The sequence below is a fragment of the Oncorhynchus gorbuscha genome, linkage group LG17 (genome assembly GCF_021184085.1).
Source record: "Oncorhynchus gorbuscha isolate QuinsamMale2020 ecotype Even-year linkage group LG17, OgorEven_v1.0, whole genome shotgun sequence".
In the NCBI taxonomy this organism is placed as follows: domain Eukaryota; kingdom Metazoa; phylum Chordata; class Actinopteri; order Salmoniformes; family Salmonidae; genus Oncorhynchus; species Oncorhynchus gorbuscha.
In genome coordinates this window covers 3,249,845-3,270,329 of record NC_060189.1, presented here as the reverse complement: position 1 = coordinate 3,270,329, position 20,485 = coordinate 3,249,845, and the positions used below count along the sequence as shown (strand labels likewise).

The following is a 20,485-nucleotide window of genomic DNA, read 5'->3' as shown; positions in this document are numbered from 1 at the left end:
TGTAGAGACAATCTTTAACGATACATTTTTTTACACATTTCAATGGGATGATGTTAATGCAGAAAAATATGTGCACTAATCTTAGGAGCCGCAAACAAAAAAAAAAAAACATTTTTGTTGAGAAGATGCACCTGCAGACCGCACCTAGTCGGTTGCTTGGAGGCGAGTGAAGATGTAACTCCACTTGTTTCAGAGGTCTTCGAGCTAGACAACAATACATCTATTCATATACATTGTAAATGATACATTTTCATTGACATATTTTTGCATGTAGGTTGGGATGAATCGCACGGTTCAAGGACATTTGCTTGCATGCCACTTCGCCAGCCTGCGCCCCTGATCTGAATGAAGGCTGCGTCCATGGCCAGCAATGACGTTATTTCCTGGGGGGTGGCAGTGGGGGAGCAAAGTACTGCAGTTCTAGGGAACAGTGTATGCAAGTCTGACATGTGAGCATTTGGTCCGGAACAACCTGCTGCACTAATTCCACATTGTACGAATTTAATCGCATGAAGAACTGTTTTTTTTGTGTGTTTGTGTGTGTTTAATTTTATTTAATTTTTTTACCATCGCACTTCAAGACAAAATTCATTTTTTTTATATTCAGATAGGTATATATTTTTGTACCGCCTCGGTTCGTGTGGACGTTTAGGCAGATTCATAACGAACCATGGCGGAGAGAAGTGGCCGGTTGAGCTTCGGTGGCGGGGCGCTCAACAGACCGGTGCCAATGAACCTGTTCGCCACATGGGAAATAGATGGATCGTCCCCGAGTTGTATCCCGAGGTAAGTCGTGTTCCTTGTCTTGCCCCCCCACAGTATCTATACTTTGACATACTTGATAGTGCTAAGACAAGCAAGCAGTTTGCTCTGATGGGCAATACAGCCGCTGAGCTGCGGTGATGGTTATATTGTCGCATCGGAAGAACAACCAGCCCCATTGCATTGACTAAATGTTAGACAATTTACTATCCTATTCAATTGGACGTTTCTTTCTAAGTTAAATGGCTAGCTAGCTAACAAATGCTGTAGGTCTACTCTCTCTGCCAAAGTTTAGGCATAGCTAAACTAGCCAGTAGACTTGTCCCAGGACCAATGAGTTTCAAACCGAGATGGATGCCACCCATCCCATTGAGTTTGAAGGTTTGGACCTTAGGAATAATCTCTAAGGTTTGGACTCCCTCATCTCTCTAACGTTCCCGTCATATGGCTGGCATTTCCAGGAACATGACAGTTGGCTATTCTTCACCACTTATGGTTGTTGTCATGCCAAACATGAAAACATCTTCTGAAGAGGAAATCAGATGTTATTTAGGGTAGAGGGAAGCCTGGATGGGGAAACCAGCCTGACTGATGGCTGCCTGGTTCCTCCAGGCTAGGGGTGGTAGCTCACTGCAGTGCCAAGGCAACACAGACCACCAGCCAGGCTAGGGGTGGTAGCTCACTGCAGTGCCAAGGCAACACAGACCACCAGCCAGGCTAGGGGTGGTAGCTCACTGCAGTGCCAAGGCAACACAGACCACCAGCCAGGCTAGGGGTGGTAGCTCACTGCAGTGCCAAGGCAACACAGACCACCAGCCAGGCTAGAGGTGGTAGCTCACTGCAGTGCCAAGGCAACACAGACCACCAGCCAGGCTAGGGGTGGTAGCTCACTGGAGGGCCAAGGCAACACAGACCACCAGCCAGGCTAGGGGTGGTAGCTCACTGCAGTGCCAAGGCAACACAGACCACCAGCCAGGCTAGGGGTGGTAGCTCACTGGAGGGCCAAGGCAACACAGACCTCTGAAACATAAAGCCAGTGTCACATGGTGTAATCTGGTGCTGCAACAAGGGAGAACATAATCAAGGGATTCTGATTTATTTCTTCAGGCACCTTATTGTGTCATATAGGCCTAGTCCAATGGCAGAACAGGAATAGAGGTCTAGTCCAATGGCAGAACAGGAATAGAGGCCTAGTCCAATGGCAGAACAGGAATAGAGGCCTAGTCCAATGGCAGAACAGGAATAGAGGTCTAGTCCAATGGCAGAACGGGAATAGAGGCCTAGCCCAATGGCAGAACAGGAATAGAGGTCTAGTCCAATGGCAGAACAGGAATAGAGGCCTAGCCCAATGGCAGAACAGGAATAGAGGCCTAGCCCAATGGCAGAACAGGAATAGAGGCCTCGTCCAATGGCAGAACATGAATAGAGGCCTAGAACATTGGCAGAACAGGAATAGAGGCCTAGTCCAATGGCAGAACAGGAATAGAGGCCTAGTCCAATGGCAGAACAGGAATAGAGGCCTAGTCCAATGGCAGAACAGGAATAGAGGCCTAGTCCAATGGCAGAACAGGAATAGAGGCCTAGTCCAATGGCAGAACAGGAATAGAGGCCTAGTCCAATGGCAGAACAGGAATAGAGGCCTAGTCCAATGGCAGAACAGGAATAGAGGCCTCGTCCAATGGCAGAACAGGAATAGAGACCTAGAACATTGGCAGAACAGGAATAGAGGCCTAGTCCAATGGAAGAACAGGAATAGAGGCCTAGTCCAATGGCAGAACAGGAATAGAGGCCTAGTCCAATGGCAGAACAGGAATATGGATTCCAAAACTGAATCTAAATATTGAAACAAACAGAATGATTTAGCAGAAATCTCCTGAACACTGATTGCATCCCAAATGGCACCCTAACTATTCCCTGGCACACTACTTTTGACCAGATCTCTGGTGAACAGTACGACACCGTAGGGAACAGGGCGCCATTTGGTTTGGCAACACACTCTCGACAGCTTGTTTCTCTTGATGAAGCTGAATGACTTTCAGCAACACTCGGTCCTCTAGAAGCTGTTTGTATCATGTCATGGCTTTATCCAGGCAGGCCTGCACTGTCTGTCTGAGGGTAGGAGTGCTGATCTAGGGTCAGTTTTGTTTTAGATCATAATATAATAGAACACAGGGGATCTGATCCTAGATCAGAACTCTTACTCCGAGACACCATAATGAATACAGACACGGCAGTGTGTTCGTTTGCTTACAGGACATTATTTCCCCTGCGTGTGTTGAGGCTTGTATACTAGTAAACCCTTGGCATCATTTTCAGTGTTCATTCTTGAAAATCAGATTTTTAAATTTTTATACAGCCTTTGTAAAGTTGATCTCCTTTTGGTCTCTCTTCTCTGATTTGTCCCCTCACTCGACCTCCCAATAACTTCTTCATGACAGTATCTTGGGGTCAATTGAGAGACATTTTTGTATTGCACATGACTTCCATTGGACATCAATGGCTAATCAATGAAATTTCATTGATGTTCAATACATGGCTTTCTTTCTACCTGTTAAAGGTAGATATGCAGAATATGCAGAAATCTCTCCACCATTTCCTGGTTGCTAAAGTTATAATAGCTTGCCTATGTTCAGTTTATGTGTCAAAACAAGCAGTCATTGTGTTGAGAATCATTGCACCATCTAATCCGCTGTGGAAATATATTTTCCAAACCAGAAATATTGTATTTTCAACTGTTTTTGAAGCTGGTGTACAAAACCGAAAGGAAAATGAAAAGATGCTAAAATTAAAGAATGGGAAGTATAGAAACTCACGTAGAACAGATCTACGGCGTCATAGACTGGCTTACGAGACAAATGACAGATCTATAACTTACATTTCTATGTGAATTTTGTCAGCCCCCCAAAAAAAGTTATATATTATATCTTTTAAATTTGTATTTTTATTTATTTTTCACTGATCTACAGCAACGTATTTTGTCGAAAGAGGAAGCTATAGGTAGTGTCGTTAGATGGCTTATCTGCAGTAGATTTATTCAAATACAGGGGCAGTTGACACTTGATTTAGAGTTAGATTGACACACGTGGGACTGGTTCAGTGTGAATCGAACTGTCACTCAGTGTGTCTCTCTTGTCCTGTGGTGCGTCAGTGTGACTTTTGTATTGATTCCACCACCTCCCTTCTTATAGTTCACTCTCTGCACCTCAGCTTCTGCTCCTCTCTTCAAGCTAGGCCTCTGGTATCCAAATGGTATCCTGTTTCTTACACAGGGCTCGCTCTAGTCAAAAGTAGTGCACTATGGGCCCTGGTGAAAGGTGTGGAGAATAGGGTACCATTTGGGACTCTGTCTAGCACGGCAGTGTCCCGTTTTATATAAACGTGTCCAGTCCTACTCACTGAGATGTAAATTGATTAGTTCTGAAATAACCATTGGAAGTGTCATCGGTATGTATTACATCACCCTGACTCTATAGGCCTGTATTACATCACCCTGACTCTATAGGCCTGTATAACATCACCCTGACTCTATAGGCCTGTATTACATCACCCTGACTCTATAGGCCTGTATTACACTACCCTGACTCTATAGGCCTGTATTACATCACCCTGACTCTATAGGCCTGTATAACATCACCCTGACTCTATAGGCCTGTATTACATCACCCTGACTCTATAGGCCTGTATTACACTACCCTGACTCTATAGGCCTGTATTACACTACCCTGACTCTATAGGCCTGTATTCACCCTGACTCTATAGGCCTGACTCTATAGGCCTGTATTACACTACCCTGACTCTATAGGCCTGTATTACACTACCCTGACTCTATAGGCCTGTATTACACTACCCTGACTCTATAGGCCTGTATTACATCACCCTGACTGACTCTATAGGCCTGTATTACACTACCCTGACTCTATAGGCCTGTATTACAGTACCCTGACTCTATAGGCCTGTATTACACTACCCTGACTCTATAGGCCTGTATTACACTACCCTGACTCTATAGGCCTGTATTACACTACCCTGACTCTATAGGCCTGTATTACACTACCCTGACTCTATAGGCCTGTATTACACTACCCTGACTCTATAGGCCTGTATTACACTACCCTGACTCTATAGGCCTGTATTACACTACCCTGACTCTATAGGCCTGTATTACATCACCCTGACTCTATAGGCCTGTATTACACTACCCTGACTCTATAGGCCTGTATTACAGTACCCTGACTCTATAGGCCTGTATTACATCACCCTGACTCTATAGGCCTGTATTACAGTACCCTGACTCTATAGGCCTGTATAACATCACCCTGACTCTATAGGCCTGTATTACACTACCCTGACTCTATAGGCCTGTATTACACTACCCTGACTCTATAGGCCTGTATAGTCATGTGACTTAATAATAGAAGAAAGATCTGAGGGACTTCCCTGCGTTTTGATGTTATTGTGTATTAGTTTTATTTGATTACTTTATTATTGAATTCCAAGTCATCATCTCATCCTCTATAGAGCTGCTGCCTGTGCATGAATACCAACTATCAATCATGCAACTGCCCTCTCTTCCTCTCAGTCACTCATTCTTCACTCTTCTCTCCGTTGTTGCGTCTGCTCCACACAGATCGGACAAGTAGATGCGCAATGGATTATGGTCATTGTAGTTCATTCCCTGCACTAAACTGTACTGGAAAAACATTTATAAACGCAACATGCAACAATTTGCAATGATTTTACTGAGTTTACAGTCCATATAAAGAAAACAGTCAATTGAAATAAATGAATTAGACCCTAATTTATGGATTTCACATGACTTGGGAATACAGATATGCATCTGATTACAGATACTTAAAAACAGTTAGGGCCGTGGATAGGGCTGTTGCAGTGACCGTATTACTGCCACGTCGGCTGTCACGAGTCATGAAGGCAGTCAAATTCCACATGATCGTTTAGTGACGGTAATTAGGCTTCTCCGAGCTCTGATGCTGCTTGTGGTCATTAATAGCCGACCAAACTTGCTTAATTAACTGCCTGGCACTCAGCACTCTGACATCAATGCAAATGTAATCGAAAATCGAATCAAACACTTCATGAGAGCCGATGAGCTCACGTTGCTCAACATTTTCTATCGGCTCTGCAATTGTGGGAGAAAATAGAGTGATGGCCTCTATTAAAAAGAGGAGGATCCCATCAGCTTTCTATAGGCTAGGACTACTATATTTATTTCTCAACTTTCCTAATATGAAGCACATTGCTTCTCTTTACAACAGGAGTATAGCCTACCTGGCTGGCATGAAAATGAACCAAGGGAAAAGCCTCGTCCATTTGCTATTTAAGTGCGTAGATGACATGTCTTTTTTCCCCCTCTCCCTGTTTCCAGACGGGTGCATGATAATGGACCATTCTAAATCAAAACAAATGTCACACAGATATGATTTAGTACATGTAAAGACAAGATTACATCAGGAATAGTTTGATGGCCGTCATTGGAAACAAGATTTTGTTCTGAATTTACTTGCCTAGTTAAATAAAATAAAAAGATAAGGTGACAATATTAGCCTATCACTTGTGAATGATTCCCAGCATAAGAAACATCTTTTTCTTTGCGACTTTTTTGAATCATAGTCGTACACCTCATGTAGCCTAATCCCTAGGCCTATGTGTTTTGACAAGGTTTGTATCACAACTAAAGTGGCCAAATAACTTCTTAAAATTGAGCACATTAATCCGCTTTACACGGGTGTAGAGCCTCACTGGCATACATAAGCAGTGTGTGAGTTTCCAGTTTAAAAATCCATAAAAACGCACCCTTTTATAATAAAAGCGTTACCTGCATAATTGCATTTGCGGTCACTTTTTATAATGGTTTGTTCCACTAATGGAACATTTGTGCTTATAGACTAATGCTGTGTGTTCATTGCTGTGCTTATAGACTAATGCTTCTCTAGCTCAGTTGGTAGAGCATGGCGCTTGTAACGCCAGGGTAGTGGGTTCGATTCCCGGAACCACCCATACGTAGAATGTATGCACACATGACTGTAAGTCGCTTTGGATAAAAGCGTCTGCTAAATGGCATATATTATTATTATTATTATTCATTGCTGTGCTTATAGACTAATGCTGTGTGTTCATTGCTGTGCTTATAGACTAATGCTGTGTGTTCATTGCTGTGCTTATAGACTAATGCTGTGTGTTCATTGCTGTGCTTATAGACTAATGCTGTGTGTTCATTGCTGTGCTTATAGACCAGGGGTGTCAAAGTCAAATGGACGGAGGGCCAAATAAAAAATTTAGCTACAAGCCGAGGGCCGGACTGTTCGAATGTTCATTGAAAATTTTTTAAATGACGCATATAGTCTAGTGAACCTAATTGAACCTACTGAAAACCTAACAAATATATTCCAATATGATCAGATAAATAAAGCAATATTTTCTTATGGCTCTGTCAGTAATCTTTCATTTTCAACAGACACAAAAGACAAATTTCCTTTATATAAAAATCCCCATAACATGAACATTAAATGAAAGAAACCGGTATTCAAGGCACCATCAGTAGCCTATATTTTCTATTTTAGCAAAAGTGGGCTAAATTTACTTCAAAGAAAAAAACAATAATAGCAATTTTCTATCATCCACTCAACTGAAATATTTTTAAAATATAATTGGATTGAAATACAATAAAATAAAGTGCAAAAATCTATTAATCAAAAACAACACTTTGTTTAAGGAGAAGTAACATGCAGTGAAAACAAATATTAAACTTTAACTTTTAAACTTGAACTGAGTAAAAACTCTAAATATGTGATTGCACAGTAATGTTCACTTGTTTGAGGTTGAGGGTGATACTTGGTGGTGTCCCATCTTTTCCACAAGTTCATCAATGTTCGGGGTAAGGCTCTGAGCTGAGGAAATCCTCAGAATTGAGTGGAGGTGTTCAGCAGTAAGTCGACTTCTGTGTGATGTTTTGTTCAAGTTCATCAAAGAAAACAGTTGTTCACACAGGTATGTGCTGCCAAACATAGACAACGTTTGAGCAGCCTGGATGCGCAGCTGGGGCATTGTGTCGGGGAGGAAACGGGCGAACTCCGCAGCACCCACTGCCGCATATTTTGCCCTCAGTGCATCATTGCATTGGAGGTCAATCAACTCCATTTGGAGGTTTGGTGGTGAGCTTTCCACGTCAACAGCAAATGGGTTACCGAGCAGTTCCAACCTGCTTTTTGTGCTTCAAAGTCAGCAAATCGGCGTCGAAAGTCAGCGGCAAGCATACCTATTTTATCAGCCAACTGTGCGCTCGGGAACGCACTGGTAGAGAGCTTCTCTTTCATGGTCTGGCAGCTGGGAAAGTGGCTCAAATTTTCTTTCCGCATCTGCGTCTCCCACAGAGTCAGTTTGGTTTTAAATGCCTTCACTGTACTGTACATATCAGAGATGACACGATCCCGACCCTGCAGCTGCAAGTTCATTGCATTCAGATGACTCGTAATGTCACACAGAAAAGCCATTTCACACAGAAACATTTCGTCTCGGAGTTGTGTTGTGTCTTTCCCTTTGCTGTCCAAGAACAGACAAATCTCCTCACGAAGCTCGAAACATCTTTGAAGCACCTTTCCCTGGCTTAGCCATCGCACCTCTGTGTGATAAGGCAAATCACCATGCTCCGTTTCTAACTCCGTCAGAAATGCCTTGAACTGGCGGTGATTCAAACCTTTGGCTCTGATAAAGTTAACTGTGCGCGTGATGATGCTCATTACATGCTCCATTTTCAAGGCTTTACCGCACAACGCTTCCTGGTGTATGATACAATGATAAGCTGTCAGCTCACCTGTCGCGTTTTCCTCTTGCATCTTTTCCCGTATCTTCGTCACCAGTCCGCTCCTGTGTCCACACATCGCAGGTGCTCCGTCGGTTGTCAAACCCACGAGTTTTTCCCAAGGCAGCTCCATCTCATTTACACATCTTGACACCTCTTCATACAAATCATGCCCCGTAGTTGTGCCATGCATAGGACGTAAAGCCAAAAACTCCTCTGTCACGCTTAGGCTGGAGTCCACTCCGCGGATGAAAATTGACAACTGGGCAATGTCAGAAATGTCGGTGCTCTCATCCACAGCCAAGGAATATGCAATGAAATCTTTTCCCTTTTTCACAAGCTGCTCTTTTAGATTGATGGACAACTGGTCTACTCTCTCGGCAATGGTGTTTCTGCTCAGACTCACATTTAAAAAGAGTTGCCTTTTTTCTGGGCAAACTTCGTCACAAACTTTAATCATGCAGTTTTTGATGAAATCCCCCTCCGTAAATGGCCGGGCTGATTTAGCGATCTCTTCTGCCAAAATAAAACTGGCCTTGACAGCAGCCTGGCCTTGTGATTTGGCTTTTTTGAACAGAGCCTGTCGAGATTTGAGGCCTCGTTTTAATTCCTCTGCCTTTTGTAGCCTTTGTTCCATGTCCATATTCTTGTTTTTGTCCGCGTGTTTCGTTTCATAATGTCGTCTCAGATTATACTCTTTCAGTACCGCCACACTTTCTCCACACAGAAGACACACAGGTTTTCCAGCTACCTCCGTGAACAAATACTCCGACTCCCACCTTGTTTGAAACCCCCGGTTCTCAGTGTCCACCTTCCGTTTTGCCATTTTTGATGGGTATCTGAAAGTTAATTTTACTGTGATGCTGACAACTGCTGTGCCAATAAATATTGAAATGAAGCAGCCTACTGCTCGGTGCGTCACCGTTGCATTGTGGGAAATGTAGTATTGGTGCGTGTAAAAGATCTGCGGGCTGCCGGCTTGCTGCGGTCTGCGGGCCGGTTCTAATAATAAATCAAGATCATCCCAGGGGCCGTAAAAAACCTTCTCGCGGGCCGGATGTGGCCCGCGGGCCTTGACTCTGACATATGTGTTATAGACTAATGCTGTGTGTTCATTGCTGTGCTTATAGACTAATGCTGTGTGTTCATTGCTGTGCTTATAGACTAATGCTGTGTGTTCATTGCTGTGCTTATAGACTAATGCTGTGTGTTCATTGCTGTGCTTATAGACTAATGCTGTGTGTTCATTGCTGTGCTTATAGACTAATGCTGTGTGTTCATTGCTGTGCTTATAGACTAATGCTGTGTGTTCATTGCTGTGCTTTATAATGTGAAGAACTGTGTGTTCAGCCTAGACTAATGCTGTGTGTTCATTGCTGTGCTTATAATGTGAAGAACTAGCCTAATAGTGTGTTCATTGCTGTGCTTATAATGTGAAGAACTAGCCTAATAGTGTGTTCATTGCTGTGCTTATAATGTGAAGAACTAGCCTAATAGTGTGTTCATTGCTGTGCTTATAATGTGAAGAACTAGCCTAATAGTGTGTTCATTGCTGTGCTTATAATGTGAAGAACTAGCCTAATAGTGTGTTCATTGCTGTGCTTATAATGTGAAGAACTAGCCTAATAGTGTGCTCATTGCTGTGCTTATAATGTGAAGAACTAGCCTAATAGTGTGCTCATTGCTGTGCTTATAATGTGAAGAACTAGCCTAATAGTGTGCTCATTGCTGTGCTTATAATGTGAAGAACTAACCTAATAGTGTGTTCATTGCTGTGCTTATAATGTGAAGAACTAGCCTAATAGTGTGTTCATTGCTGTGCTTATAATGTGAAGAACTAGCCTAATAGTGTGTTCATTGCTGTGCTTATAATGTGAAGAAATAACCTAATAGTGTGTTCATTGCTGTGCTTATAATGTGAAGAAATAACCTAATAGTTTATCAACATTTTAAGCTAAATCTGTTGTGATCTGTTGCGTCAGCCGCGTTGCATAATTTAACATTTTATTATTTTTTAAATGGGAGTGGTTGTATTGCTATGGGGATCTATTGCACAACTGTCTCAGACTATATTTGGAATATTTATTTCTTGCACAGAATAGAATAGGTTAACTTTTGTACTATGGGGGAGAGTAGATTGACATAGGCTCGTGCTTTTGCTGTTCGTTAGTCCTACTCTTCTTGTTGGCTGACGAAATGTAAATGTGGACAGTTCTTCCAATATCTTTAATATGCACCTCAGAATTGGATAAGGACTCGCTCAGTTGAGTCCCCGATGTGTCCGTCTTCACTTGTAGCCTGTGAGAAAGACCCGATCACGTGATGGAGAGCAATGTGTATGAGAGGTGCTTCGGACAACACAGCACTCAGGAAGGAGGGCACAACGTAGTACTCTGGGAGAAGGGCAAAATGGCCACTGGCCACGAAAGGCATGGATTTTTTTAGGGTGCATTTACAGCTACACAAAGGGGACGCCGCTGTGAAATTATTGGGGCATTATCAAGTGCTTGTCAAATTGTGAATGAGAGACTGATGAAGTGTGTAGAGCCTGCGCAAAAAAAAACAAAGCAGAGCTCATGCCTTTCAAGCTACTTTTTTCAAATCTTAGAGTCGCATCATGCAGCCTTACAATGTGTTACAAATCAAAATGTATAGCTCAACGTTTGTAGAACAACTAAAGTTACATTAATAACTCTAAATGAAGCATATTGGAGGACCTGTTTCTTTGTTAACTGCTCAACACAGAATAGCCGCAGGTTTGCCCTCCCTCAGATCGTTTGGAGAAAATATCCTTTTTATTCTATTCAGCTTTGTTGAATTGTATTCTTCATGCTATAAAATAGTATAAAATTCGAAGCAAATCTTGTCTGCTAAATGAGCTAGCGTAGCCCACAGCCATTTGGCATAGCCAGATCAGGACCTAACATAAGGACAGGACCTAACATAAGGACAATTCAGAGTATGTTATTCTGTCCTTCTGAAATAGATGACCTTTCCTTCGTATCATGTTTCTTTAGACCTGTCTAAAATAAATAATGGATTTATCGTGACGGTGTAGACTATATTACATGGATTTATTAGACTTTTAAAATAAAAGTAGATGTTGCAAAGGTCCACATCAGTGGCTTGCAGGCTAGGTGTGAATGTAACGGTCAATTACAGTAAGACTTCTAGTTATTTGCTTGACAATCACCTTCTGGTGAAATTTCGTGACCGCCACAGCACTAGACGTGGATCAGAAAACCAGTCAGTATCTGGCGTGACCATCAGTTGCCTCATGCAGCGCTGGATATGAAGTTGCTGGATATTGGCAGGAACTGAAACACGCTGTTGTACACGTCGATCCAGAGCATCCCAAACATGCTCAAATGGGTGACATGTCTGGTGAGTATGCAGGCCATGGAAGAACTGGGACGTTTTCAGCTTCCAGGAATTGTGTACAGATACTTGCAACATGGGGCTGTGCATTATCATGCTGAAACATGAGGTGATTGCGGCGGATGAATGGCTCGACAATGGGCCTCAGGATCTCTTCATGGTGTCTCTGTGCATTCAAATTGCCATTGATAAAATGCAATTGTTTTCGTTGTCCATAGCTTATGCCTGCTCATACCATAACCTCTCCGCCACCATGGGGCACTCTGTTCACAACGCAGACATCAGTAAAACGCTCACCCACACGATGCCATACATGCGGTCTGCGGTTGTGAGTCCATTTGGACGTACTGCCAAATTCTTTAAAACAATGGAGGCGGCTTATGGTAGAGAAAATGAACATTCAATAATCTGGCAACATCTCTGGTGGACATTCCTGCAGTCAGCATGTCAATTGCACGCTCCCTCAACTTAAGACCTCTTGAGGCATTGTTTTGTGACAAATCTGCACAGTTTAGAGTGGCCTTTTATTGTCCCCCAGCACAAGGTACATCTGTGTAATCAGCTTATCTACACACCACACCTGTCAGGTGGTTGAATTAGCTTGGGAAAGGAGAAATGCTCACTAACGGGGATGTACTCAAATGTATGCTCAACATTTTGAGGGAAGTTTTTTTTGTGCGTTTATGGAACATTTCTGGGATCTTTTTGATTTCAGCTCATGAAACACGTGTATATTCGGTGTACAGGTGTATATTCGGGCTTCGTCATTGGTTTACTCCGAGTGATTCTTAGCCTATAGGCAACAGGAGAATGGCTGACAGGAACGGTCACTTCTACAACATCTACCACTTTCCACAGACCTGGTCACTAAGTCAGAAGAGGCTTTCGTTCGTACACAACAGTGGATTGTTCTCCTTAGGCCCTTGATTCCTTGACATAAATATGGTTCTGTACTCCACTCTACTGCACAGCTGTATTTGTGTCTGTCCTAACAGTGTGTCTGTCCTAACAGTGTGTCTGTCCTAACAGTGTGTCTGTCTGATCAGTGTGTCTGTCTGATCAGTGTGTCTGTCTGATCAGTGTGTCTGTCTGATCAGTGTGTCTGTCTAAACAGTAGTGCTGTGCTGTCATGAACCCTGTTTGTATGTGTGTGTGTGTGCTATCAGTGTTGTGCTGTAGTGTACCCTTTGTGTGTGTGTGTTTATTTATTTGTATTTACCCAGGCAACTCAGTTAAGAACAAATTCTTATTTACAATGATGGCCTAGGAACAGTGGGTTAACTGGTCTAGGAACAGTGGGTTAACTGCCTTGTTCAGGGGGCAGAACGACAGATTTGTACCTTGTCAGCTCGGGGATTCGATCTAGCAACCTTTTGGTTACTGGCCCAATGCTCTAACTGTGTGTGTGTGTGTGTGTGTGTGTGTGTGTGTGTGTGTGTGTGTGTGTGTGTGTGTGTGTGTGTGTACGCACTCACGCTATCAGTGCTATGCTGTAGTGTACCCTGTGTGTGACCCCCCCTGACACACAGAGCAGGGTGTGTGTTGAGACAGAGGAGGGGTTGAGTGGGCCCTTGAACAGCAGCAGCTGGCCCCAGTAGGCTGACTAACAGTCCTATTCTGTCCTGTGTGTTGGAGGTCTGAGAATGCTGAGATGTCACTTTACCATCGTACCAAATGGCACCCTGTTCCCGATGTAGTGCGCTACCGTTGACTAAGGCCCTGTTTAAAAGTAGTGCACTAAATAGGGAATAGGGCTCTGGTCTAAAGTAGTGCACTATATAGGGAATAGGGCTCTGGTCTAAAGTAGTGCACTAAATAGGGAATAGGGCTCTGGTCTAAAGTAGTGTACTATATAGGGAATAGGGCTCTGGTCTATAGTAGTGCACTAAATAGGGAATAGGGCTCTGGTCTATAGTAGTGCACTAAATAGGGAATAGGGCTCTGGTCTAAAGTAGTGTACTATATAGGGAATAGAAGGTGCCATTTGGGACGCGAGCCTCGGAGTCCCGGGTATCTGAACACTCAGCTCTTTGTCCCCTCTACCCGCAGCTCCCTCGCACCGACCGCACCGCACAGGGAATGTAGAGTAGGACGAATGGCAGTCTGGTGGTGACGCTGGCAGCAGTCGGCTAAATGGGTAGCATTGTTGATGTTGTGAATCAACATGAAGGCAAACCGGACCATAGATATCCTGTAATTCATTGTTTTATTGAACGATGTGTGCTAGACATGGTGTAGTATCCCCAAGATGAGGAAGATGCTAGAACTAACTACTGTAATACTATGTATATCTAACTACTGTAATACTATGTATATCTAACTACTATAATACTATGTATATCTAACTACTATAATACTATGTATATCTAACTACTGTAATACTATGTATATCTAACTACTGTAATACTATGTATATCTATCTAACTATGTATATCTAACTACTGTAATACTATGTATATCTAACTACTGTAATACTATGTATATCTAACTACTGTAATACTATGTATATCTAACTACTATAATACTATGTATATCTAACTACTGTAATACTATGTATATCTAACTACTATAATACTATGTATATCTAACTACTGTAATACTATGTATATCTAACTACTATAATACTATGTATATCTAACTACTATAATACTATGTGAAGTATATCTAAGTACTATAATACTATGTGAAGTATATCTAAGTACTATAATACTATGTGAAGTATATCTAACCACTATAATACTATGTGAAGTATATCTAACCACTATAATACTATGTGAAGTATATCTAACCACTATAATACTATGTGAAGTATATCTAAGTACTATAATACTATGTGAAGTATATCTAAGTACTATAATACTATGTGAAGTATATCTAAGTACTATAATACTATGTGAAGTATATCTAAGTACTATAATAATATGTGAAGGATTACTAGACGGTAGAGATGATGTCATGGTTTAGTATATCTAAGTACTATAATAATATGTGAAGGATTACTAGACCGTAGAGATGATGTCATGGTTTCGTGTCCAGAAGATGATGTAACTTCTGTAATGTGTCAGTCATTCAGTCAGTGTTGCTGCTGTTATATAAGAGGTATCCAACCCCACCATCAGTACCCACCCAAGTTACTTACACACACACACACACACACACACACACACACACACACACACACACACACACACACACACACACACACACACACACACACACACACACACACACACACACACACACACACACACACACACACACACACACACACACACACACACACACACACACACACACACACACACACACACACCCCAGGTTGCTGAGACTGCAGGTCCTAGAGGGAAGACAAGACAGGGCTGGCGAGAGCAACCGTTGCCTTACTGTTTTGTGTCCCAAAGGGCACCCTATTCTCTATTATAGTGCACTACTTTAGACCAAAATCAAATCAAATTTATTTATATAGCCCTTCGTACATCAGCTGATATCTCAAAGTGCTGTACAGAAACCCAGCCTAAAACCCCAAACAGCAAGCAATGCAGGTGTAGAAGCACGGTGGCTAGGAAAAACTCCCTAGAAAGGCCAAAACCTAGGAAGAAACTTAGCCTGGTTCCTCTCTATGTGGGGTGGCCAGTCCTCTTCTGGCTGTGCCGGGTGGAGATTATAACAGAACATGGCCAAGATGTTCAAATGTTCATAAATGACCAGCATGGTTGAATAATAGTAAGGCAGAACAGTTGAAACTGGAGCAGCAGCACAGCCAGGTGGACTGGGGACAGCAAGGAGTCATCATGTCAGGTAGTCCTGGGACATGGTCCTAGGGCCCAGGCCAGTTGAAACTGGAGCAGCAGCATGGCCAGGTGGACTGGGGACAGCAAGGAGTCATCATGTCAGGTAGTCCTGGGACATGGTCCTAGGGCCCAGGCCAGTTGAAACTGGAGCAGCAGCATGGCCAGGTGGACTGGGGACAGCAAGGAGTCATCATGTCAGGTAGTCCTGGGGCATGGTCCTAGGGCCCAGGTCCTCCGAGAGAGAGAAAGAAAGAGAGAATTAGAGAAAGCACACTTAAATTCACACAGGACACCGAATAGGACAGGAGAAGTACTCCAGATATAACAAACTGACCCTAGCCCCCCGACACAAACTACTGCAGCATAAATACTGGAGGCTGAGACCGGAGGGGTCAGGAGACACTGTGGCCCCATCCGAGGACACCCCCGGACAGGGCCAAACAGGAAGGATATAACCCCACCCACTTTGCCAAAGCACAGCCCCCACACCACTAGAGGGATATCTTCAACCACCAACTTGCCATCCTGAGAAAAGGCTGAGTATAGCCCACAGAGATCTCCGCCATGACACAACCCAAGGGGGGGCGCCAACCCAGACAGGGTGACCACATCAGTGAATCAACCCACTCAGATGACGCACCCCTTCCAGGGACGGCATGAGAGACCAGAGTCATATTCCCTATGTAGTGCACTACTTTAGACCAGAGCCCTATTCTCTATATAGTGCACTAGTTTAGACCAGAGCCCTATGGAACCCTATTGCCTATATAGTGCACTACTTTGGACCAGAGCTCTATGGGTGAGGCCGATATGGGTCCTGGTCTAAAGTAGTGCACTATATAGGGAATAGGGCTCCCTTCGGAATGCAGCTGTCCTCCCGTCACCCCTCCTGATGTGCTGTGATACCCTCTCTCTCTGCAGGCCGTTCAATCCTGCTTTCAGCTGACTCTACTAAGCGTCACTGCACAACGCCGCCACGCCTTATTGGCTGCCTGCCTTGTTGCCACGCCTTATTGGCTGCCTGCCTCGTCGCCACACCTTATTGGCTGCCTGCCTCGTCGCCACGCCTTATTGGCTGCCTGCCTCTCCGCCACGCCTTATTGGCTGCCTGCCTCGTCGCCACACCTTATTGGCTGCCTGCCTCGCCGCCACGCCTTATTGGCTGCCTGCCTCGTCGCCTCACCTTATTGGCTGCCTGCCTTCGTTCCCATCTCCTCATTCACTCGCTCTTCTCATTTTAATTTTCACCTGTTACCTCTTCCTTTTGGAAATACAATATTTCCTGTATTCAGTTTTTTAAAATTTCTTGTTGTTGCCTTGTCACTATATTTAGATCGTTGGACTAGTAACCCGGAAGGTTGCAAGTTCAAATCCCCGAGCCGACAAGGTACAAATCTGTCGTTCTGCCCCTGAACAAGGCAGTTAACCCACTGTTCCCCGGTAGGCTGTCATTGAAAATAAGAATTTGTTCTTAACTGACTTGCCTCGTTAAATAAAGGTACAAATAAATATCCAGTCTTTTAATATGCAACACAGTGTGTATTAATGTGTACGCCTGTGTTCCATGTCCATTTACACAACACCGTCCACACCGTTTTAATGTGTGTTTTCTGTACTGTTCTGAGGTTGGGTTTTCCAGGGGGTTCCTTCCACTCTCGTCCAATCACAGGCCAACATGGCAGCAGGCAGCGAACCCTGATTTAACTGATAGAGCCGAGACGTAATTCTGCATTCCAAATGGGACTCTATTCCCTTTTTAATCAGGACCCTATGGGCCCTCTGCACGATGTAGGGAATAGGAAGCCATTTCAGACGCAGACATAAACAATAGTGGATATACTGGTAGTTTATGTGCTGCCTCGAGACCTCACCACTCATATTATACTGGTAGTTTATATGCTGCCTCGAGACCTCACCACTCATATTATACTGGTAGTTTATGTGCTGCCTCTAGACCTCACCACTCATATTATACTGGTAGTTTATGTGCTGCCTCTAGACCTCACCACTCATATTATACTGGTAGTTTATGTGCTGCCTCTAGACCTCACCACTCATATTATACTGGTAGTTTATATGCTGCCTCTAGACCTCACCACTCATATTATACTGGTAGTTTATTAGACCTCACCACTCATATTATACTGGTAGTTTATATGCTGCCTCTAGACCTCACCACTCATATTATACTGGTAGTTTATAGGCTGCCTCTAGACCTCACCACTCATATTATACTGGTAGTTTATATGCTGCCTCGAGACCTCACCACTCATATTATACTGGTAGTTTATGTGCTGCCTCGAGACCTCACCACTCATATTATACTGGTAGTTTATATGCTGCCTCGAGACCTCACCACTCATATTATACTGGTAGTTTATATGCTGCCTCGAGACCTCACCACTCATATTATACTGGTAGTTTATGTGCTGCCTCGAGACCTCACCACTCATATTATACTGGTAGTTTATATGCTGCCTCTAGACCTCACCACTCATATTATACTGGTAGTTTATATGCTGCCTCTAGACCTCACCACTCATATTATACTGGTAGTTTATATGCTGCCTCTAGACCTCACCACTCATATTATACTGGTAGTTTATATGCTGCCTCGAGACCTCACCACTCATATTATACTGGTAGTTTATATGCTGCCTCTAGACCTCACCACTCATATTATACTGGTAGTTTATATGCTGCCTCTAGACCTCACCACTCATATTATACTGGTAGTTTATATGCTGCCTCGAGACCTCACCACTCATATTATACTGGTAGTTTATATGCTGCCTCTAGACCTCACCACTCATATTATACTGGTAGTTTATATGCTGCCTCTAGACCTCACCACTCATATTATACTGGTAGTTTATAGGCTGCCTCTAGACCTCACCACTCATATTATACTGGTAGTTTATATGCTGCCTCGAGACCTCACCACTCATATTATACTGGTAGTTTATATGCTGCCTCGAGACCTCACCACTCATATTATACTGGTAGTTTATGTGCTGCCTCTAGACCTCACCACTCATATTATACTGGTAGTTTATGTGCTGCCTCTAGACCTCACCACTCATATTATACTGGTAGTTTATGTGCTGCCTCGAGACCTCACCACTCATATTATACTGGTAGTTTATATGCTGCCTCTAGACCTCACCACTCATATTATACTGGTAGTTTATATGCTGCCTCTAGACCTCACCACTCATATTATACTGGTAGTTTATATGCTGCCTCGAGACCTCACCACTCATATTATACTGGTAGTTTATATGCTGCCTCTAGACCTCACCACTCATATTATACTGGTAGTTTATGTGCTGCCTCGAGACCTCACCACTCATATTATACTGGTAGTTTATATGCTGCCTCTAGACCTCACCACTCATATTATACTGGTAGTTTATATGCTGCCTCTAGACCTCACCACTCATATTATACTGGTAGTTTATATGCTGCCTCTAGACCTCACCACTCATATTATACTGGTAGTTTATATGCTGCCTCTAGACCTCACCACTCATATTATACTGGTAGTTTATGTGCTGCCTCGAGACCTCACCACTCATATTATACTGGTAGTTTATATGCTGCCTCGAGACCTCACCACTCATATTATACTGGTAGTTTATATGCTGCCTCGAGACCTCACCACTCATATTATACTGGTAGTTTATATGCTGCCTCGAGACCTCACCACTCATATTATACTGGTAGTTTATGTGCTGCCTCGAGACCTCACCACTCATATTATACTGGTAGTTTATATGCTGCCTCGAGACCTCACCACTCATATTATACTGGTAGTTTATATGCTGCCTCGAGACCTCACCACTCATATTATACTGGTAGTTTATATGCTGCCTCTAGACCTCACCACTCATATTATGCTCAGTATAGTTTCCGGGTGTATAGTATATTCCACATTTTTTCACATTTTGCTAGTATAAAAAAATCCTCATCAATCTACACACACAACCCCATAATGACAAATCGGAAAAATATATATTTTATACATTTTTGCAAATTTATTTTAAAAAATTAAACCAGAAATATCTTACTTACAATAAGTATTCAGACTCTTCGCTGTGAGACTCGAAATGGAGCTCCAGTGCATCCTGTTTCCATTGATCATCCTTGATGTTTCTACAACTTGACTGGTGTCCACTTGAGGTAAATTCAATTGATTGGACATGATTTGGAAAGGCACACACCTGTCTATATAAGGTCCCACAGTTCAAAGTGCATGTCAGAGCAAAAACCAAGCCATGAGGTCGAAGGAATTGTCCGTAGAGCTCAGAGACAGGATTGTGTCGAGGTACAGATCTGGGGAAGGGTACCAAAAATCTGTCCATCATTGAAGGTCCCCAAGAACACAGTGGCCTCCATCATTCTGCAGCATTGAAGGTCCCCAAGAACACAGTGGCCTCCATCATTCTGCAGCATTGAAGGTCCCCAAGAACACAGTGGCCTCCATCATTCTGCAGCATTGAAGGTCCCCAAGAACACAGTGTCCTCCATCATTCTGCAGCATTGAAGGTCCCCAAGAACACAGTGGCCTCCATCATTCTGCAGCATTGAAGGTCCCCAAGAACACAGTGGCCTCCATCATTCTGCAGCATTGAAGGTCCCCAAGAACACAGTGGCCTCCATCATTCTGCAGCATTGAAGGTCCCTAAGAACACAGTGGCCTCCATCATTCTGCAGCATTGAAGGTCCCCAAGAACAC

The 20,485-nt window shown here is 43.3% G+C and overlaps 1 protein-coding gene across 5 annotated transcripts in view; it reads left to right on the top strand.

The window, feature by feature from the left end:
• The first annotated feature begins 408 nt into the window (after positions 1 to 408).
• The window catches only part of LOC124001785 (phosphofurin acidic cluster sorting protein 2-like), a 121,781-nt gene continuing 101,704 nt past the window's right edge, over positions 409 to 20,485 (top strand). For all 5 annotated transcript variants that reach the window (XM_046308857.1, XM_046308859.1, XM_046308856.1 and 2 more), the window contains exon 1: positions 409 to 786. In XM_046308857.1, the coding sequence (XP_046164813.1) occupies positions 671 to 786 (116 nt within the window). In that variant the 5' untranslated portion in view covers positions 409 to 670. The remainder of the gene's footprint in view (positions 787 to 20,485) is intronic.